General features: G+C 37.2%; 3 protein-coding genes across 7 annotated transcripts; 1 reads left to right on the top strand and 2 right to left on the bottom strand.

Annotated features, from left to right (window-relative positions):
* Window positions 1-4,091: 4,091 nt before the first annotated feature.
* LOC130993488 (putative 4-hydroxy-4-methyl-2-oxoglutarate aldolase 2) lies at window positions 4,092-5,088 on the bottom strand. Its single transcript, XM_057918393.1, has 2 exons — window positions 4,901-5,088; window positions 4,092-4,764 (listed from the first exon to the last, which is right to left on the bottom strand). Exons 1-2 carry the CDS (start codon window positions 4,906-4,908, stop codon window positions 4,263-4,265), a joined length of 510 nt encoding a protein of 169 aa, XP_057774376.1. The 5' UTR covers window positions 4,909-5,088; the 3' UTR covers window positions 4,092-4,262.
* A 9,479-nt stretch (window positions 5,089-14,567) lies between these two features.
* On the top strand, window positions 14,568-16,033 carry LOC130993485 (low-temperature-induced 65 kDa protein-like). Of its 2 annotated transcripts, XM_057918387.1 has the most exons (4): window positions 14,568-14,810; window positions 14,885-15,007; window positions 15,112-15,201; window positions 15,465-16,033. In XM_057918387.1, the coding sequence occupies exons 1-4, from the start codon at window positions 14,774-14,776 to the stop codon at window positions 15,914-15,916; spliced, it is 702 nt and encodes a 233-aa protein (XP_057774370.1). In that variant the 5' UTR covers window positions 14,568-14,773; the 3' UTR covers window positions 15,917-16,033. The 2 variants fall into 2 exon arrangements, with proteins under 2 accessions (XP_057774370.1, XP_057774371.1); XM_057918388.1 differs by lacking the exon at window positions 14,885-15,007 and having other exon boundaries at window positions 14,581-14,810.
* Window positions 16,034-18,290: 2,257 nt separating this feature from the next.
* Window positions 18,291-19,326, bottom strand: LOC130993486 (heavy metal-associated isoprenylated plant protein 39). Of its 4 annotated transcripts, none has more exons than XM_057918392.1 (3): window positions 18,945-19,326; window positions 18,729-18,804; window positions 18,291-18,645 (listed from the first exon to the last, which is right to left on the bottom strand). In XM_057918392.1, exons 1-3 carry the CDS (start codon window positions 18,951-18,953, stop codon window positions 18,491-18,493), a joined length of 240 nt encoding a protein of 79 aa, XP_057774375.1. In that variant the 5' UTR covers window positions 18,954-19,326; the 3' UTR covers window positions 18,291-18,490. The 4 variants fall into 4 exon arrangements, with proteins under 4 accessions (XP_057774375.1, XP_057774373.1, XP_057774374.1 ...); XM_057918390.1 differs by having other exon boundaries at window positions 18,291-18,663; window positions 18,945-19,320; XM_057918391.1 differs by having other exon boundaries at window positions 18,729-18,807; window positions 18,945-19,319.
* Window positions 19,327-22,450: the final 3,124 nt, after the last annotated feature.

The raw sequence follows: 22,450 nt of genomic DNA, 5'->3' as shown, positions 1-22,450 counted from the left end.
GCGCTCTCTCACCTCCAATACGCGGACGACACCATTTTCATCGTCTCAGATTGCGAGGAAAACGCAGAGGCAATTAAACTGACTTTGAAAATTTTTGAACTGATGTCGGGGCTGAAAGTTAACTACCAGAAAAGTTGCCTGATGGGTGTTTGTTCTGATGACAGTAAAATGGAGAGAATGGCGGCAACCTTGAAGTGTCCAATCGGTAACTTACCTTTCAACTTCTTGGGCATCAAAGTTGGAGGAAAATTTAAAAGCATTACAAATTGGAATTATTTGGTCGAAAAAGTCAAGAAACGTATTAAGGGGTGGAAGAACTTGAAGCTGGCTTTTGCGGGAAGAATCACGTTGGTCAAGGCTATCCTTCAGGCTATACCGGTTTACCAACTCTCGTTTTCTTTTATCCCTAAAGCAACTGTTAAAGCATTGAATACTTTGATGCGAAACTTCTTATGGGGAGGGGGAGTGACCTCGGGATCTATACCTTGGGTTAGTTGGAATGTCCTGTGTAGCGGAAAAAAAGAGGGAGGTCTGGGGTTGAGAAACATTGAGTGGTTCAACGCAGCTTTAGTCTCAAAATGGGTTTGGAGATATTGGGAAAACAAGGAGACACTTTGGGCTAGAGTGGTGAGGTCGATCTACGGGGATGTTGAGTGGGACGAGGAAGGTTTCGGCCTTAAAGGAGCGAGTGCTAGGAAAGCGGGATGGTGGGCAAGAATAGTGGCAGTTGGGAGAAGCAACAAAGGCAGATGGTTTGTTGAAAATTTCAAAAGGGAAATAGGGAATGGACTTTCAACGAAATTTTGGAGTTTTAAATGGGCGGGGCAACGATCGCTTAGGAACTCCTTCCCTAGGCTGTATCAACTTGCCGAAGACAAGGAGATGTTAGTTGGGGAGTCCGGAAAGTGGGTGAATGAGGAGTGGGTTTGGGATTGTAAATGGAGAAGGGTCCTTCGGGAATGCGAAATGGAGGCTGTGACTGAGCTTTCTAACCATATTTCTCAGTTCTCTATTGTTGCAGGAACCGCCGATAAGTGGATTTGGACCGCCTCTACTGATGGTCGATATACAACAAAGTCAGCGTATCAAATCATCAACCATGCCACCTCAGAGAGCCCGACACTGGGGGTTGACATTAAACTTCTGAATTCGGTATGGAGAGCAAAGACACCCCAAAAAGCGTCTACAACGGCATGGAGACTCCTCTTAAACCGACTCCCAACATGTGACAATCTGCTGAGAAGGAAGATTCTCGTAAACGAAGACGAAGCTACCTGTAGTGAATGCCATTCGCGAGGAGAATCTGCCAATCACGTTTTTCTTCAGTGTCCAAAGGCGGAGATGGTGTGGAATGAGATACAACAGTGGATGGGTTTTTATACGGCACGGCCAGCTCGTATTCAAGACTTCTTCGGTATGTTCTCTTCATTCCGGAATGACAAAAAAATCAAATCTTTGCTGCTGTCGACTTGGGTTTGTACTATTTGGATTTTATGGAAGAAGAGAAACGAGAAACGTTTTGAAAAGAAGGAGTGGGATGCAATTTCTGTTGTTTTGGAGATCAAAATTAGGCTTTGGAGTTGGAATAAGGTGTTTAGAATTGTTGGCAAAGAGCTTGATGTCCAAGCTTGGTGTGCTGCTGATCTCATTTTTTCCTTGATGTAAGCTTGAGTGAGTGGTATCTCTGGTACCAATGAACTCTCCTTTTTATATTTAATTTCCTTTTCTGATCAAAAAAAAAAGTAGCCTTATACTTGCGGGTTTTGTGATATATTTGGAGATGTACTTTACATGTTTTGGGGACAAACATGGATTCGAATCTACAGCTGGAGATAGATACATTCGTTATGTTCTTATGGATAGACTTCAACAAGCCTGCAACTTGATCAAAGAGAGTCTTATTCAAGCATGCTTCCTGCTAGGGTTCGCCAATATATATACGATGAAGAGGACTGAATGTGCTACTGCTTTTTATTGTTACTATATATACTGCATATTGAGAGTATTTTCGTGGCTTTTGCTCAGAGCATACAATACATATAAGTGTGTTCTAAATGTCGCTTATTTCATCTTGTAAGTGTTGTGGGTTGGATTATTACTTTGATTTCTTGCACCAGCGTGTTGGTGTGTGATTATATTGTTGGGTTTAGATGGTGAATGTGTAGTATTCACGCTTAGAGGGTGAGTCGTTGTCTTGTTCTCAATTGTTCACATTGGTGGAGGTTTGAGAAGATATAGAGGCAGGAAGACGAGTCTTCGTGTGTAAGTCCTTTGTATATCATCACTAGTGGATAATTTATTTTGAACGTAGCCCTCAAAACGTAGGTGTTTTATCATCGAATTAAGTAATCATTTTTAGTGTTGTTGTTCTTTATACTTTCAGCACGTTTATTGCATAAGTATCTCTATGAGTATTAATTTCTAGGTGTGCTGCATCAGTATCTCCTGCGTGTTTTAATTTTTTGTGGATGCGAGATATTCGTGTATTGAATAGGTACAATTTCAGTAATATACCATAATTATACTACTACTAAATTTTCTGAGATACTGCATTTGATAGAATCTTGATCCATTATCACAGGACAAATGATACTAAAATATGGATTAGTTGGATTGTGAATGTGATAGCTCAAGCCTCAAAGATTCCAAGCGAGGCTGTGGTGACGTCTCGGACAGGGTATCACTGCCGCTGGGCTGGGCCCCACTACTCGAATATGACTGCTTTGTCCTAATCCCACCCAAGACCAAGGCACTCACATCCAACTCCCTTGTTATAAATTCCAATTCACTCTTAATTGTCTAAATTTACAATATAAATGTATATACACATGTATTACTAAAATAGATTGGATCCTTTATATGATTGCAAAACTAAAATATTATAAGCCTTCAATCGTATTTGTGAGTTGGCAGTCAAAAACTTTGTTTCAATCCACTTACTATTTTTCCTGTTTTTAATATTTTCCACGACTTGCTATTGAATTATTTGTCTATGAAGAATTTTATTCATTATCAAATTAATTAGCACAGTAAAGACTAAAGCATAAGCAACTAATCTACTATATATTAATATGGTAGACCTTCACATGTAATCTAGTTTTTAATAAAGTTATAATGGTATTGGAATTTCCTTTTTCTAGAGAATGCTACAAGATTGGCCCTTTCAAGGGCAATTTGCTGTATTTAGTTGGCAATGCTTTCAGGCTTTAACCTTCAAGAATAAGTCATCTTAAATTAAGTAGATAATACATTGCTTAGTCAAAACCTAATTAGAGATCATCCTTGTCAAGCAAAACTTTAATTATTTTTTTAATGCGAGAATTATAGTTTGTGGCTTATTAGCGCATAATAAGTCAGCCAGGCATAAAGTTAGGCAACTAGCCTTGATGGGCTACATGCTACTTAGCTTTGGATGAATAATAATAAAAATTAAAGTTTAATTTGATTATTTGATAAACTATTATATGGGCCGGGCTTAAAAAACTTTTGGACCACCGGGTGTCTTATAGGTTTCCTTATGGAGTAAAGGCATAGAAAATGTTTAATTTTTATGTTTTTGTCCTTAAATTTCAGTCTTTTTTAAAGTAAATTAAAATAATAATATATAATTATTATGAATATTTAATAAGAGATTGTAATTCATTAATTCCGTAAAAAAAACTTAATTGATCGCGAAAAGAAAAGTATATTTGGTTGAAGTACTTATTATGCATTAACTATATTAGCATGAAGCACCGAAAAAATCTACATATACTATAAATATATTTTTTCTATTTAATAACTTTACTGCATGCATGTCATCAACGGTTATACGTCACCGCATTATTTACGTCGTTGTCATGGGTAGAATACTAGAACGTACCAAATAATGCGGCCGGTTATAATTCTCATTGATTAACTAAATAAAAGTGCAAGACACTCTCCAGATGCCCCAAAAAATTAATAATAATAACTCTCCAGATGGATCAAAATGGATAATTTCATCCTTGGCATTTTTTATGATTAAAATTAAAGTAGCAACTACAACAGATGCTCCTTCCATCCGGATTAAGTGCCTGTAATAAATATAAAATGGTTATTGGAAAACGAAATAAAAATAAAATTAGTAATTTCAAATGATTTTTATATAAAATTCTAAAACCATAAAGTGGGGTTATGATGTAGTGTAATTAGTGAGCATTACATAAAAAGGGTGATGGAGAGAGGCTAAAGCTAAAGTAGGTAATGAATTAAGTAATAGAGAAGGAAGGGATGAGGGAGATTCAGACAGACAACTCAGTGTTGGAAACAAGAATGCCATCTGTATCTGCATAAAGCCAGTCACCATTAGCAATTCTGGTGCCAGCAAAATGCACAGGAAGGTGCTTCTCGCCGAGACCCTTCTTGGTGGCTTTGATGGGGTGGGAGGTGAGAGCCCTGACGCCGATGTCGCAGCCATTGATCTCATCAACATCGCGGATGCAGCCGTTGACGATGATGCCGGCCCACCCGTTGTTCTGGGCTTGAACCACAGGGTTGCCCCCCAAAATGGCGCATCTGAGGCTGCCGCCGCCATCGACAACAAGAACCCTGTCGTCGCCCTTCTCCTCCAGCAGCTCCCGCACCAACACGTTGTCTTCAAACACCTTCAGAGTCACCACCTGCCCGTAGAACACCTGACGCTGCCCGTATATCTTGAAAATCGGCAGCAGCGCCCGCAGCTCCCCATTCATAATATACTGTGGGTTTGCGTCGCACAGTTCTGCTGTCGTTACCAACGCCATCCTATTCACAATTCATTTTTATTTCTTCATCATCGGATCACATCTTTCTTATATATATCAAAACACAACGTAAAACTTTTACGGGAACAACAAATCATAAGCAGAAATAAGATATATAGAGATTGCAGGAATCGTACGATTGCATGCGCGATGGTTCGTATGAATCCCTGCGGAAAATAATCAATCTTTCAGGATAATTTTCAAGAATTCAGGTCAAACTATTTTCTCTGTTTTTTTTTTTCTTTTTTTTTTAAAAAAAAATATCGTGAATTGTGGAATAAACGCGATGGCCGAAGGCGCTGCGATTTGTGTGTGTTATGTGTATATATAGATGAGGCTACAATCCTACTAACATTTAGGGACGTAAACGTTTACTTTAAAGGTTAATATAGATACATAATAATAATATAAACTAATATTTAGGGGAGTTTATTTCGAGTGGTATTAAATAATTTTGGTTTAGTTCGATAAACAATTTGAATTTTTATATTTGAATTCAAAATTTTAAAATTTAAATATAATTATTTTTTTTTTTAAATTTGTTACCACGAAAGAAATGAAAAAACCCACTCACACTCTAGCTCCTAGGGTGACTCGAACCTCCAACCTATTGGTTGGAGGAGAAGCGTCTTACCAACAGACTGCGCTTGTTAAAATTTAAATATAAATATAAGTATTTGTATATTTTTTCTTCAATTTTAATTTTTTATCCTTTAATTTAATTTTATGATTTTTAACTACAGTTCATTTCATTCAATTAGAATATATAATTATTTTTTATCATTTAATTTTAATTTTAACTTACTATTAGAATTAATGAATTCAAATTAAATGTCAAGATAAATAAGTGTCTGTATTTTTTAAGAACAAAATCATTACACCAAAATTTATTGATTATTTGTTTCAAAACAGGGTTTTCTAAGATATTCTCATATATATTTCCCTTGTTGTAAATTCCAATAAAAAACAATGAAACGGTAAATGCAGAATAATAAGAACAAGAACATAATGGAATTACGTGGTTCGGCTTTGAAGCCTACATTCACGAGAACATCAGCGGAAGAATCTTTATTGATCACCAGAGATGAAGAATATGAGATCTACAAATTTTAAATATAACAAGAAACCTGCAACAACACGTTGTTCTCTTTCCTTTCTCTCTCTCTGTTATTTCTTTCTTCTTTCTCTCACGTCACAAATCTAATTTGTCAATCAAATATGGAATGAATCTACAACTAAAAACAACTAAGAAACTATCTATTTAAATCACCATATGGACATGATCACATCCACACTAAATACTACAAGATTAGTCCAAGTTAGCTTGCATAAGCTGAAACAATCTACAACTGCTTCAAACTAATTTTGAACAGATTTTCAACTTAGCCCCCTGGACCCTTGACCTCTTGCAATTTAGTTCATAATGGTTAAAAGTCACAGAAACTCAACAATCTCCACCTTGGCTGAAAAATCATCTTACTTCCATATTAGCTTATCTTCCACTTAGCCCCATTATAGGGCTTCCCAACTTCTAACTTTGAGTTAACACATTCACCAACTGATCAAGGCAATGCATAAACTAATTAGTTATAGGCATAGTCTTGGTCAGCATATCTGCTGCATTATGATCAGTTGAAACCTTCAACATCTTAACAGTCCCTTAGTTAACTACATCTGTAACAAAATGATGCTTAACATCAATATGTTTCGATCTTTCATGGTAAACTTGGTGCTTACCAGATGCAAAGCATTTTGACTATCACAATATATTGAAACAACTCATTGGATGCCAAACTCAAATAGTATCCCCAGCTAAATCCCTTCTTTAATAACTTCAATTATTGCAATATACTCCGCATCCATGGTAGACAATGCTACAACCAATTGAAGTGTGGATTTCCAACTAACAACTGATCTGAAAAGATTGAAGATATATCAAGTTTGAAACTTTCTGTTGTCCGAATTCGCAGCATAATTTGAAACAACATATCCAATCAAAGGCTCATTTTCATGTTCATCACATTTTTTAAACAAAAGTCATATATCTTAAGACCCATTTCAAAACTTCCCAGTGATCTCTTCTAAGATCCGCCATATATCTGTTGGCAATGCTAATAGTTAGTGTTAAATCGAGCCTCATACAAATCATAGTTTACATTAGACTACCAATTACACTAGCATATAGTACAACAACCATCTCTTTCTTTTCTTCTACTAACTTAGGACATTATCCTTTGATAATTTGAAATGTTGGGCGTGTGGACCTGCTACAGTTTTTGCCTCCTGCACATAGAATTTCTTTAAAATCTTGTCGATGTATTCATGCCTAGAATTCTCTGCACACATTATCCCAAATCTTTCATCTCAAACTTTAATTGCAAATCTCATGTCAATTTCTATCTCACTTCTACTTGCAATTAACATATCATCTACGTATAGTAATAAATATGCTAACAGCGCATCGCCATTTCTTTTGAAGTAAACACAACTATCGTATTCTGATAAGCACTCATTTTGCATTTTTTTCATTGGTCTATTATTGCTTGAAGTTTTAGAATTATGCTTTGTGACAGCCCGAAACCAAATAATTCATTTAAATTTTTGTTTTAAATTATTTCATATTTAAATTATTTTGAAGCATTTTATATTTAAATTGTGAGGTTATTTAAAATTTTAGTCTATGTCATGAATTATCTAATCGCGCTCCTAGTTAGATGTATGATTTTAAATTATAAATCTTCTAAAAATGTATACTATATAGATTTATGTTTTAAGTATTTCTAGTTAATTTGAGCCATAGACAAATATTTACATAAAATTATTAAATTGTTGGGCCTTATATTTAAAGTATTTATATAATTCTTATTTAATACTAGGCCTTTTATTATTGTCCAAATTTTATGATGCACCTAAAATAGTTATTAAGTTAAAATATTTATAACTTATCAACTAAAAGAATGAGAATTGCTTGTGCAGACTCCAATCCATATTCCATATTTTATTCTCAATTCCATTTGTATTTAAATATTCAATTCAATCTCTCCATCCTTTTTCCTCTGAAACTTATAAAACACAAAACACGATTCGATTTCCTCCTTAGCCACACATATCAGTATTCGCAGTATTTGACAAACATCACAGCATGCCAAACTTGAATTAAATTTCCTTTCCGTAAGATTTGATTTTCTTCCACAAGCAGCAAATTTTTGATTTCTTTCACATTCAAATCTTTGACGAAATCAATCTATTTAAACCTCAATTCCTCATCCCCAACTCACCTCTTCATCTGTTCATTTAACTAAAATCTGCAGATTCTCCCTACGAATCCCAGCTGGTAAATTTTAATTATTTTTGCAAAGTTTCTTTTTCATTCATGGTTTCTCATTTCTGCCAAAAATCAAAACTTTACAACAGAATTTTGTTTTCAAATCAAAATATGCACACATCCTTTTACTGTAATTTCCATAAGGAAATCAAATAGAATAAATCTTATAATTACATGAAAAAGAAAATAGAAATAGATGAAGGGAGGGGAAATTGTTGGTGAGTGTATGACTGTTGAACAGCGCCGCCGGCGCCACGCGCCACGGCGGCTGGCGGAAGGAGGCAGGGGCGGCGTACGGCGAGAGAGGAAACAGGGGCAGCGGCACCGTGGTCTCTGCCGCTGCTGTGTACTTCCGGTCAGGGCGGAGGGAGAGGCGCTTGGGTTGTGCCGCTGTCGACGCGAGAGGGCGGTAGTGGTGGCGAAGGTCGCCGGAGAAGGAGACGCGGCCGCGGCTTGGCGCGGCGAGGAGAGGCAAGAGACCGAGGGAGAGAGGGAAGGAGAGAGAAGTGGAGCAGTTGCTGTGCGTAAGTGAGTGAATGAGTGTTATATTAGGGGTTGATATTAGTCTTTGGGCTTGGGCTTAGGTTAGTTTCATTTGAATGGGCTTAATTTATTAAATGATTGGGCATTAATTTTAATAAACAAGTTGGGCTTTTATTTTAATTACTCTTCTAAGTAGCAATAATAATTTATTTAATTATCATTTTCAATTCAGATTTTTTTGTTAAAAACTTTTATAAATAATTTTCTCAAGTTTAGTTATATTAAAGTACTTTGTAAATTCAATTAGGCCCTTATGTATTATTATTTGAATTTATATGACTAGGTGCGGCGCGACTAGGACATAACTGTTGATCTGAAATTATTCAAGTTATCTATCAAATCCATATTTTCAGGTGTGGGATTTATTTCAGTACATGCACGTGGTTAATATTTGTCCATTTTAATATTATGTGTTTACCGTATGTGTTGTAAAAATATTTATCGCTAGGGGCCAGCATAATTGGTCCAGGACTTCACCGTCCTTGGTATGCCACAAAGCGATTTCATGTTACAGGGTTGCAACCATTATATTGTCGCCAGGGGCCCACATATAGGGTCCGGGACATTAAAGTCCTTGGATTGCCACAGTGCGTATGGAAGTTATGTTACGTTATGACAATATGTGTTACCATTTTATTAACATGGACAACTATTGCATGTTTTCACACTGAGTGTACCATGTATGCTCATCCCATATTCAACAGTTTCAGGTGAATGATATTGGAGGCGTGGAGAGTCGAATGGGCGCGTCGCATCTATTTAAAAATAAATGTTTCTTAAAACATATTATGTTATTTCATTTGATATCTTTTGGTTATGTAAACTCTGAAATTCTATGCTATTTGTGATTTGTTTAAATAAATGTTGTTATATTATTTTAATGTCATGACTTGTTTAATTTATATTTAAATTCATTTCAAATCTTTATTTAAGAATTTACTCCCTCCGTCCCAGCCCAATAGGCTCGTTTTCCTTTTCGGGACGTCCCAGCCCAATAGGCTCAGTCTTAAAATAGAAATAATTAGGGGTCATTTAGTATTATAATAAGGGAGCTATTTAGAGCTAATTAAATTGGGCTCCTAATTGGGGACGTAATTAATCCTAACTAAGGCCTTCGCCTCTTTTCATTCCCAATTTTCCCTTCTCTCTCTCAAGCGGCGCAACCCTAATTCCTCTCTTCTCTCGATTTTCCCTTCTCTCTCTCAAGCGGACGGCGCTGCTACTGCCTTGAGCGGGGAGACGAAGCGGTGGTTCTGAAGTCTGGAAATTAAAGCCGCGCCTTGTGCGGCCGGCGGTGTGGTACACAGCGGTGCCTGGAGAAGGCGACGACGCTGTGGTGGTGCGATTTGTCAAGCGGAGAGGTTGTGAAGAGTCGCGACCGGCGCGTTCTGGAGGCAAGAGTGGCTCTGCGAACAGATGGCGAACGGAGGTGTCGGCGGTGTTGCTCAGCATCTGGAGAAGGCGGCGGTGCTATGGTGTTCTACTGTTGTCAATTTTCTTGGCTTTAATTTTCAGATTTGCTTTAAATTTCAGCCGCTCTTTTCAATATATTGGCTTCAAATTTCAGATTTGCTATGGTGTTTTACTGCTGCCAATTTTCTTGACTTTAATTTTCAGATTTGCTTCAAATTTTCAGCCGCCCTTTTCAATTTATTGGCTTTAAATTTCAGATTTGCTATGGTGTTCTACTGCTGCCAGAGAACACCTGCCAATTTTCTTGGCTTTAATTTTCAGATTTGCTTTAAATTTCAGTTGCCCTTTTCAATTTATTGGCTTTAAATTTCAGATTGCACGGTTAAATGAGATAAGGGAAGGAATATGATTAAGTAAAATTAGGGATGTATTTAAAATGATAAAGTTGTGGGAACCACCCCATTTATCCTTAAAAAATTGAGTTTCTTAATCTCCGTGCCTAAAGGAACTGAGCCTATTGGGCTGGGACGGAGGGAGTATATCTTTACGAAAATATATACATGGATACATACATAATTTTTAATTGTATAAAGATTTTATTTTGTTATATTTTCCGCTGCTAAAAAGATATTATTTTATATTTAGAGTTTTCCTTAGTACAAGTTTTATTAATTAGTTAATTATTTTTCTGACATCTTCATGTCGTGCTTTGAAAATAAAGTTGTAAAATTTATGATTTCAAAATCAAGATTTATATTTGAATACATTATTGAAAATTTTGATATCTTATAAATCGTTTTAAAAGTGTTTTAAAAACCAATTTTATTTAAAGATTTCTTTTTCTTAAAATTATTTTCGAAAATATTTATTTTAAAAGTGACTTTTAAATTATTTTAAAAGACTTCCGCATTAAATATTTATTTAAATTTTATATTTAACTTCTTAATTAGATTAGGGTGTTACATGCTTGATTGCGATATCCTTTGTTATGAGTTTTGTATTCTTTCGTGATATTACGTTGGGTACATTATTTTGGCTATTTTGATGTAGATTTGAGTGTCATGAAAGCATAACATTGATAATGAGGTCCAAAGGTCGAGTATTAGGAGAATCGGGCTCGAGAATCGAATAAACAAGCACGAAAGGATCGAGAAACGTCGAAAAAGCACTTGTCGTAAAAAAATTCGATTACATATAATAAGTAATAATTCGATTGCAAAATTTGACAAAAGAAAATCAGATTTACTAAGTTCTAAAGTATTTAGGATCGTAGTATTTCTCTTCCTCAACAAAGGCTAGTTGATATATTATATTCAATGATTATATATACTATAAATATAGGGTAATAGTCAGAAAATACATAGGTCTTTTGTACGTTTTTCTCTGCCACGGCCTTCAGCGAGAGACGGTGGCGGCATTGCTCCTCTGTGAGCCATTGGTAGTACGTAGACCAAGGACTCTACCCCTCCACTGCGAGCCAGCAGCGACAGACCGTGGACGCACAATTCATATTGGTTTGACGTCGACCTCAGATTCATACAAATAAATTCTCAACCTCCTTCTAAATTTTTTCTTCGATTTTAACTTGTTTTTATTTTGGCAATTTGACACGATGAATTTTGGGGATGATTGAGGATTGGGAGGCGAGGAGAAGGAAAAGGGTGCTATAACACCAACGACGGTGGTGTCGTTCTGTTGTAACACCAAGGTCGCCCGCATGATGATCAGTGGTAATAGCCGCTGGTGAGGCGTCGTTTCACTTAAGAAATTGAAATATATATATATATATATATATATATATATATATATATATATATTAATCTATTGACACATCAATTTTGATTTTGCTATATAAGTAACACATTAGTTTTGATTTCGCCGTGGAATAATTATAAATAAATTATTAATTGATGTATTTTTTGATAAAATTAAAAAATTATTATATAAACTAAAAAATGAAAAAAAAAACTTATGTATTTTGCAACTCTTACACCATAAATGCATATATGAGCTAAAATTAATAGATTGAGAATGACGTAAAATCTTTATAATTGCGAAATAGTATAAACATGTGTATAAATACATAAACTTAAGGCCCCGTTTGATAGGGGAGAAAAGCCCTATATTGCTTGTTTATCTCTCCTAATAGAGTGTTTGATAGAATTGCTTAATAGTGGCCTTGGCCCGTAGAAAAGCCAAGGCCCACATATAATTCACTGTTCCTTTTAGAAATTGGAACCAGCCTCCACCCCAAGTTACATTATACCGATTTGAACAGTAACAAGTACTCCCTCCGTCCACGAAAAAGAGTCATGTTTCCCCTCTTTTTTTTGTCCACAAAAAAGAGTCCTGTTTCATTTTTTGTACAATTATACCCTTCATGGGCTTCAATATTTACTTTACTTTGCCATTAATACATCTACCTCAATAACTAAAAATAATTCACTTAATTCCTTAATTAACACTAATCCTAATTAAAACCCACGCACACACTCACAAAACACACACGACACACGCATAGATGCAGCGGCGCCCCCTTCCCCCCCTTCTTCCTCACCGGCATCGCCGGCTCTCCGGGAATCACCACCGGTGCACCTTCCTTCTCTCACCTCTCGCCTCACACTCTCTCTCTCTTCTCAAACTCTCACGCACCCTTCAACCCAGACGTTCTGCCGCCTTCATCTACTGCCGGCGAAGGTGACAGCAGTGAGGGCTGCGACCGCCGCGGTTCCCTCTTCGGCGAAGACGCGCCTGAGCGTCGCTCCCCTGGCTTAATCTCTCTCTCTCACTACTCAGCCCTAAATCCCAAAAGTCCAGAATCTACCCTAAATCCCCTAGCTTCATCTCTCTCTCTCTCTCTCTCACCGCTTCCCTAAGCGCCACGACCGGAAGGCCACCGCCGCAGAGCCCAGTCACTTCTCCGTTCACGGACGGACAGCCGCCACCGAGCCCAGTCTCTTCCCCGGCGAGGAACGCCGCCGCTGACCGCCTCTCTCTGCGTTGCCCTTCATCCCTCGCTCTCTCTCTATTTCTCAAGTAACAACGACAACCCCTCGTTGTACCCTCAAATCGCCGCCTCTCAGAGCTCGAAACCCTGATTTCACCGCCTCGCTCTACCTGAGCTTGAATTTGTTTTGGTGGAATTTGTTGTCCAATTTGTTGTTGAATTTGTTCGAATTTGTTTTGAATATCCAAAAAGTTGTTGAATTTGCTGGAATCGAATTTGTTGTAGAGAGTTTGTATTTGTTGCTGTAATTTCCTAAATTTGTAGGTGGAATTGATTTGTTGAATTTGTTTGAATTTGTTGTTGAAATTCATTTCTTGTTGGAATCGAATTTGTTGTTGAAATTGTTTGCTCAATATTGCTTGAAATTGTTTATTCATTAATAAAGAATTAATCAATTAAAATTATTATTAACACTACCCCTATAAATTTACTTCTCTCTCCACTTACACCTATTTTAACAACTTTCTTAAAACCCGTGCCGAGTCCCAAATGAGACTCTTTTTCATGGACGGAGGGAGTATTAATTTATGGTTGACAAATTTATCCCCGTCAACCCAACTTCAAAAACGAAAAAATCGAAAAAATGGGAAGAAACAGAGGAAGGCATTGGCTTCGCCGGACTATAGGGCGGCGACCTCGCCGGATTTTGAGAAAGAAAGAAGGGGTGATTCCTTGTGAACAAACTAGGGCTCAATTCCTTGAGCCTGTGTATTTTGAAATGATGAAATTTGAGAAAGATTGAGAGAGGACGAACGTGGGGCTGAAGCTAGAGGCAATGGAAGGGCGACGACTCGCCGGTCCCTCAACAGCGTCGCCGGCAACCTCGCGTGGACCAGATCAGAAGATGGGGGCTCGTCCCTTTTGGGCTTGATTGCGTGTCTGAGAAGAGGGAATGAAGAGGGAGAAAAAAAAAGGAATGAAGGAAGCGCCGCCCGTCTAAAGAGGAACGGCAGCGGCGAGAATTGAGAAGGGAGAGAGAGTTTAGGTTGTGTTATGGAAGTAAAAGAAGAAAAAGAGGGTGTGGGCTGGCTGGGAGGTTGTGGGAGGGGTGGGACGTGGGAGGTTTCTATCAATAAAGAAAAGGGGTGGGGGTAGGGGTAGGGGTAGGGGATGATACGTGTTGCTGACACATTGTTATTTTTTTTTTTTTAGTTTATTTATTTAAATATAAGGTTAAAATTTTAATTTCTTCTTTAATCTATAGTGGTATTTTTTGTATCAAACAATAACATTAGTTATCTTAGTATTTATATCTTATTTACCAAACACCTATAAAATATTAACAAACTTATATACCTAATTTATTATTTATCTAGATTTTATTTATGATCGTTTATCTCAATTTGTATGAAACGCACCCTAAATCTATAAATAAGAAGTCAGAGTGAATGTAATAGTGTACATCCTGTCGCTTTATATAACGCCACGCACAGATCATGTAAATTTCGTAATGCTATATTTAGGAAAAAAGAAAAGAAAGAAGAAAAAGTGCATGAATCAGCAATATTGGAGAATTGAGGTGCAATTCGAAATACTACGTGTTATAGTGAAGGAGGCGTGGCTTCGTTCAAATTTCCCACGTTTCTTTCTACAAAATGTGGCCTTCCTCTTATCCCTAATTTCCAAATATAATCCCTTTCTCATCGACATAAATCTCTCCGCAAGCCCATTCCCCCGAATCAACAAACAAATTAATTTCTGAGAGAGAGAGAGAGAGAGAAGATGGAAGCACAATTACATGGGCATGAAGAGCATTCAGGTTGAGAGCATGTATTAATATATATTCGATAGTGTTGAGTTGTGTATTTAACCGGTGTTGGGATGTTGGTGAAGTGGTGGAGGCACGAGATGAAGGGGAGAAAAAATCAGGCTTGAAGAAGGTGAAGGATAAGGCAAACAAAATCAAGCACACAATCAAGAAACACGCCCACCTTCACCACAACCACAACCACCATGGTTCCTTCTTTTTCTCAAACCAAAGGGGAATTAATCCATATGCGCACAACTTTGAGAAACATCAACTCCTCATAATAATAAGAATAATTTTGTTGTGTTTGTAGTGCACCAATCCACAAATCTCGTCGAGGAGAGCAACACTGTCCCAAATAATTCTCCTGCAAATCTTCCTCACTCCACATCCACCGCCACCGGTAATTATATCTCGTTTCACTGCCTAGTTATTATTATCTCTTCATCATTTCTTAATTACTACAAGTATATATCCCGTTTCACATGTTCAGAGTAATTCTTTTGGGCAGGATGGTGTGCCCTTCTTATTTTAATTTACAATATTATCGTAGATGGTGGTGTGATATTGTCATAAAAATTTTCTACATAAATCAAAGAGAAGGCACGGTTATTATAAGAATAGGAGTGAGGTGATTTGACACATGAGTATCCGTCCATGTATCAGAAAAGAGGAGCGATGATGGACAAAATTCAAGATCCAATCCAGTTTCCGAACAAAACAACCCAAAAGGTGAAGACTCTAGAGACACAATGGCCGGAAAAGTATCATCAGGCAGTGGTGCTGTTGCAGACAAGCCCAATGCAACCAAGTCGATGAAGGAATACTTGTGGGAGAAATTGAAACCAGGAGATGATGATAAGGCGCTGTCGGAGGCAATAACCCATGCATTTCAGAAGAAGGCCAAGCGGGGGAAAGTGACGGTGTCGAAAGAGGTGGCTGAGCGGCTGGGCACGACCCAGGAGAATAAGAGGGAAGGAGAGGACGCCTTGGCTGCAGGGGAGCACAGTACGGGGCAGGGAGTGGCGGAGAGGCTGCAAAACGCCTTCACTTCCTGGCTCTCCAAGAGTAATGGAATACAGACTGCGCAGGATTCTATCGCCAATGCTCGCTTTTAATTTCACACCCATTCCATACTCAACGATAATTACGGTCACTGGGTTTTCTAGAAAATGCCCATCTCATAAATGGGTTTGACTTTTATTCAGATCAATCTGCATCTGCCGATTCACATAGGTCACTTGTTTTTGTATGTTTTTGGTTTACCACTTCCGTTTTTGGAGTATAATATTTAACTTTTTTCGAGAGAGAGATGCAGAAGCATGAGTTTTGATCATTTAATAGTTTTAGTAGAATGAATTTTATTTTTAACTAGCACGAAAAATATTTTTATATTTTTATCAAATATTAATTTGATATTGTAAAAAAAAAAACAACATAAACTAAAAGATAATTGAAAAAAATAGATTTATTCAAAAAAAAAAAAAGAGTAGTGACGAGAGAGAATTTTTTTAAGTTTTAATCTTTAAATAAATATATTTTTTGTATTTTGAATCAAATATCTAAATAACATATATCAAATTAAAGCTATTGTCATGATCTTTAATTTGATATTCATATCAAATATTTTATAATTAGTTGAATTTTATAATTAAAAAATAAAATAAAATAGAAAAATAAGAAGTTAAAGAAAAGAAAAAATAAAAAAAGATGTATAACTTATAAATAAACCTTCAATTTTATTCTAATTACAAAATTGCCACTTAATTTTGAAATTGATTTGAAATCAATTTGAAATTGAAAACTACCTTTTTAATATAGTATAGATTTTAGGTAAAAATTTAAATGAAACTGAATGTATAGGTAACGCGGGTCGGGATAGACTTGGACTCAAGATACACCCTGTGGTTGTGGTCGTGGCTGCTGTCACGGCCAAAGCCGCCATGTTGCCTGTGATCACGCCCTCACCATTGAATTCTCGTGAACCCCCCGGTCTCATTTATGAGACTGTTATGACATGAGACCGACTCTTAATTTTATTTATTTATTTACATATTTTTTTTCTTCTAATTTAATGTTTTTAAGCTCTAATTTAATTTTATAATCTATTCTATCTAATTAGGGTATATAATTATTTTTTACTACTATTTAATTTTATTTTATGGAATTATTTTCAATTATTTAATTTAATTTTAATTTTAATTTTCTTATATAAAATTTAAGTACTTCATCCGTCTCAATGATAATGTCTCAAAAAATGGGACACATAAATTAAGAAAAGGGCTATTGCCGCTAAATTCATAATACTTTTTCAATTTTTGGTTATTTCCCATGACAAAAAAAATCTGCTTTAAAATCTATGAATTGAAAAAGCGATTGAAAAATTTCCCCTGCGTCCGATTTTCCCCCCAAATTTAATCCGAGCTGGCAGTCAGAGATCTAGCGTGTCTCCGCCGTCCGTTAAATGAAACGACGTCGTTTGACATTTAATTAAAATGGCGTCGTTTTAATTGTGGTTGTTGACAAATTAACCCAAAATCAAGGGTTTCTCTGCATTTCGCATCTGAAGAGGATTTATGGTTCTTCAAATTACATGGATGAAAACTTCAGCACAAGCTCGAATTCATGAGCAAATCAATGGAATGAACATTATGGCCATGGGGACGAAGGAGAGGGGAGAGTCGATGATGGCCTTGCTGTTGTCTGCTGGAACCGGGAAAGAATAAGGGATCGGTGATGGCGGTCTTAATGAGAAGCTTTCCTTTGCTCTCAAAATATATATATATATATATATATATATATATATATATATATAATTTAATTATTATTTAGCCTAAATTTGGATGTGTATGTGATGATGGACATCTGAGCTGGAAAATACAAGACTTTGTGAATTTGGAGGCGATTGATATGGTCATTAAGAGCTGGCCTGATGGCAACAGATATACTAGATTTTTTGGCATCTTATTAACTGACACAAATGTGAATCAAGTTACTTTAGAAGATATACTTGAGCTACATACATATGTGCTGTGTGCACGTACGTCATCATCAATTATAATAAAATTACTCTTTTAATTATACTTATATTTTTGAATTGAAATTGCAATAAATTTTAATTGATGCATGTGCTATAATTAAGACTATTTATTATTCAGGCAATTATTATTCAGGCAATTTCTGATGCGGTAATTGGGTTGAGAAGCCAAATCACTAGCAGGTGACAAATTTGATGGTAGATCATTCATTTGATTTTTTTATCTTTTACACACATCTTTTAATAAGTTTAATGGAAACAGTGCGAGTGGAGCCTTTTAAATTATATTTTCTGTTATTCAAAAACTGAGGATTAATTTGTTTCAACTTATTAGTGATTAGTGAAATAATGCTTAATAAAAGCTTTTTTTTTTTTTTTTTTTGGATTTGGGAGAGAGATCGGTGGGATTTGAATCCTAAATCTCAACTATTCACGGACAGAAAAATAAATCAAAATTTGTTAGAATTGTATCACATATCGTACGTAATTTTAGAGAGTTTTGGATACAAAATATTTTGATAATTTAATATCAAATAAATAAAACCTACTGAAACCTTACATGACAAAAGGTGCACACTTGAAATTGGGATGGAGAAGGGAACCACATTGCAAAAAGTTAGAGAAACAAAATGAAATTATATGTTAAATTAGTTTCTTATTTCTTATCCTCTTGAATAGGAGTAGTATTTAGGGGTTCCTTTGCTGGGCCCACCGACATTATCTCGAGCTTACCAACTTTCTTGAGTCTGTTGACAACAGCAACTACGTCCATTTGGCCCACCACCGTCACCTTCTGATCCTTCACATCTGCTGCGATCGAATCCACACCTGCACCACTTTGCTTCATTTCCATCTCTGCATCCAAATTCATTTATTCACTTTAAATATTTTACCCAAAATATCGGCCGCTGCTTCCATGGCTTTCTGCTTCGTCTTTTCGTCGGTCATGGTTAACACCCTCACCACCAACTTCTGATATATACAAACACTATAACATCAGATTCAATATATATGAAATTAAGATTTTCTCATCATTGCATCTTAATTACTTCTCTTTTAATTTTCTCAGCTATACTATGGAAGTAGAAGGAGAGAGAAAGAGAGAGTACCTGAGCCATGAGAAGAGAGAAACTCTGGAATATGGAGCTACCGAAGAATAAAGATTTGGAAACAAAGTAAATAGCTTGGACTTTTTTGTTGGGATGTTTATTTTTATCTTGTTTTGATGGGTAACATGAATAATAATCGCACCAACACTGCAGGTTAAATAAAGCAGACGTATTCTCATTCTCATCATATAAAATAAAAATTGATCAATAAGCTATCGTTATGGCGGCGAATAAATAAAAAGGTGAGATATATAAATGAATCCAGACATTTTGTTTGGGTCAAACAAATGGCGGTTGAGAAATTTACATGAGTTGACCTTCTTTTTCCAATTTACGACATGCATAATTGCATATTTGGACGAGATAAGAATTAAGTTGTGGTTGATGATCATGGTCTTTACATAATGGTAGTTAGATGTGCTGGCCCAATTATAGGCCCAAATGAATGCTTCACGCGGTCAACAAACGATCCAACCAAATCCTATCAGTTCGATACTATAATAATACATCTCATATCAACTAGCTAGGCTGAATTTATTTTGATGGATAAATTTATTCATAAAAAAAGATAAATAATAAAAATTTATGTCTTTAAATATATCATTTCTTCCTCCATATATCATGAGAAAATAAATGACAAATAAAATTTCACTCTTTAAATCCTTCATTTCTTTTCTCTCATTTCATACAAAATAGAATTTGACATTTACTCATTCCTCATTTTCACTACAAAGAAAAGATAATATTATTACTGTGTTACAATATTACAAAGGGTGAGATTTTTATGTAGCCCTTTGAATAAAATAAATAAGTTAACTATCACACCCCATAAATAAATAAGTTTTGTAGCACATTCTTAATGGTCCCCACCAAATCTTTGACTTATTTAAAAAAAATTGTTTTCTTTAAACAATAAAAAACGTGTCCACAGAATCTTCTCAACATATTATTTTTTGTCTTATTATGTCTCTCTCTCTCTCTCCAAAATCGTGATTTGATATATCTTTTAGGGTTTAGGGTTTCTTTTCTTGCATGAAAATAAAGAAGCAGTGCATGAATCGTGAGGATCGGCTGATTCAGCCCAAAAGTGGTCAAAAGTTGGGAATCTTGTTTCAAATCATTCCAAAAAAAAAAGAATCTCATGCACGCCTTGAGAAGACCGTGCACTATACACGCTTCTCTCTCTCTTCTATTATTATTTGATTTTGCATCTTCCAAATTCAAAAAACAAAGAGACAAAAACCCTAAAAAACTCACCATACACGCCTCTCTCTTTCTCTAACCATACACGCCCACCGTGCACGCCTCTCTCTTTCTCTAACAACTCACGCCCACCGTGCACTCCATACACGCCTATCTCTCTAAGAAACTCCAGCCACTATGAGTTCAACGGAATCAGATTACGATGGGGAAGATGCACAACGAGGAAGTCGCCCGAGTACATCAAGGAGGAGCGAAAAATACCCGACGCCGAATCCGGTAAGTAACCGTGGCCTATATTTGTAAAAATTTGAGTTTCTGTGTTTTGTAATGTTAAATTTGATTATTAGGTACACGGTTTTAGCATTATTTAGACAATTATGTTGGTAATTTGCGAAATTTGGAATCTGAAAATTATTTTGAACAACCGTGTACAACCGTGTACGGTTCTTCAGTACACGGTTAGACAATTATGTTACACGGTTAGGATTAATTGATGTAATATGCCTTAATTGTGTATTTTTAACGTATAAAGGTATTTTTCGTACACGATTTAACCGTGTACAGCCGTACACGGTTTGTTCATCCATACATGGTTTATCTAAAATCGTACACGGTTGATTTTAAATCATGTAATATGTCCTAATTGTGTATTTTAGACGTATATGGGTATTTTTTGTACACGATTTAACCGTGTACAACCGTGTACAACCGTACACGGTTAGGGTATCCGTACACGGTTATACACGGTTATACACGGTTGGTCTAGAATCTGTACACGATTGATATTTTTTGATACTGATCATCATTTTGAATTAATTGCAGCCTCCGAGGCATGTTTGGTTACGTCCGTGCATGCAAGGTTATGCCGGACGAATCAATCACTACATCAAGGACAAAACACTGAAGGAAGTGGAGACCTGTCTGACGCATTACCGGTGTTTTGAACAGTTTAAGAAAGGTCCGTTTGGGCATTTACTTCAGTTGAAGAGGCAGGATAGTGCGAATGCCGCACTGCACCATCTTCTTGCACATGAGTTGTATGACGAAGCATTCGGTCCGTGGGAGAAGTGGTTCCACGTTGGTGGACACGACATTCGATTCGGCGCAGTGGAGTATTGTCTGGTGACAGGGTTGTGCTTCGGGCCATCCCCGCATCGTTTTGATCCTAATGTGGATCACCGTGTTGGGAAGCAGCGTCTATGGCACCGAGTTTTGAAAGGCAAGAAGGTGGAAGTGAAGGATCTGCGGAAGCGGTTCGTTAGCCGCAGTCTGGGCAACAGTGCCCAGGATTATTTGAGGGTGGCCAATATTCTCGTGGCGTATGATCTCATCTTCTGTCGGGATTATAAACACGTGCACGATTGGGTGTGGGCACTGGTAGAGGATGATCAGGCATGGTCCGACTTCCCGTGGGGCTCTTACTCATTCCAGATTTTGTGTCGTGGGATGAGTGTGTTGAAGAAGCATCCCGACGAGATTACCGGTAATAGGAGGACGTACCACTTCTATGGGCCCATATGGGCATTACAGATTTGGTCGTACGAGGCCATTCCGAGGTTGGGCCGCGCGTGTGGGGCTCGTGACACGAGCTTGCAGATGCCACGATTGGTGAACTGGACGACTTGGAAGTCGGCTTCTGACTTCACCCACTTTTTTGATGCTGATGAGGTAATTATTGTTGTTTTTTTACAGTTTCAATCCTTTTATTATGTTATGATTAACGAATAATGAGAAATGATCGATTCATCTTTGTGCAGGACGACTGTCACCGGACACTCGAACCGGTCGAGGAGGAGAATGATTCATGGTATTTGCAGACCCTGAGGCTTCCAGAGCCTTTTTCTGTACGATACCATCCTGGAGGGAAATATGCTGGCTTGACAGAGCCACTTGTACCGGAGCCGCCTCCTCCTGTTAGGCCTCCCTCTGTGCCGAGGAGTAGCTCACGAGCAGAGATGGCTCGTGAGAAGCAACCTGTCCCTGTCCCGAGGAGTAGCTCACGAGCAGAGAGGGCTCGTGAGAAGCAGCCTGTCCCTGTCCATGTCGAGCGACATAGACAGACGTATGAGGAGCCGGCTGGCAGCCCGTCGAAGCGGCGCAGGTCGGAGGAGTTTGATGATCGCGAGCCTCAGGCAGACCGAGATGAGGATTATTGGAGGCGACGCGATGATGACCTGATTGCCCGTATCACACAGGAGCAGATCCGGACCGTGGTCCTTGAGATGCGGCGCGAGATACGGCGCGAGCTTGTAGATGACGACTCTGAGCATGGACTGATTGCCAAGATTACGAAGAAGGTCATA

Source organism: Salvia miltiorrhiza, chromosome 7 (assembly GCF_028751815.1).
Source record: "Salvia miltiorrhiza cultivar Shanhuang (shh) chromosome 7, IMPLAD_Smil_shh, whole genome shotgun sequence".
Lineage (NCBI taxonomy): Eukaryota > Viridiplantae > Streptophyta > Magnoliopsida > Lamiales > Lamiaceae > Salvia > Salvia miltiorrhiza.
Note: the sequence above shows the minus strand (reverse complement) of the source record. Positions and strands in the feature narration are given on the sequence as shown.

Bases quoted from the DNA above. Each gene is read 5' to 3' on its own strand.
- LOC130993485 (XM_057918387.1), top strand. From the start codon at position 14,774: ATGGAAGCACAATTACATGGGCATGAAGAGCATTCAG. The intron at 14,811-14,884 runs GTTGAGAGCATG...ATGTTGGTGAAG, and splicing joins TGGGCATGAAGAGCATTCAG to TGGTGGAGGCACGAGATGAA. The intron at 15,008-15,111 runs GTTCCTTCTTTT...TTGTGTTTGTAG, and splicing joins CCACAACCACAACCACCATG to TGCACCAATCCACAAATCTC.
- LOC130993486 (XM_057918389.1), bottom strand. The intron at 18,664-18,728 runs GTAAAATATTTA...AAAGTGGTGCAG, and splicing joins AGCAGCGGCCGATATTTTGG to GTGTGGATTCGATCGCAGCA.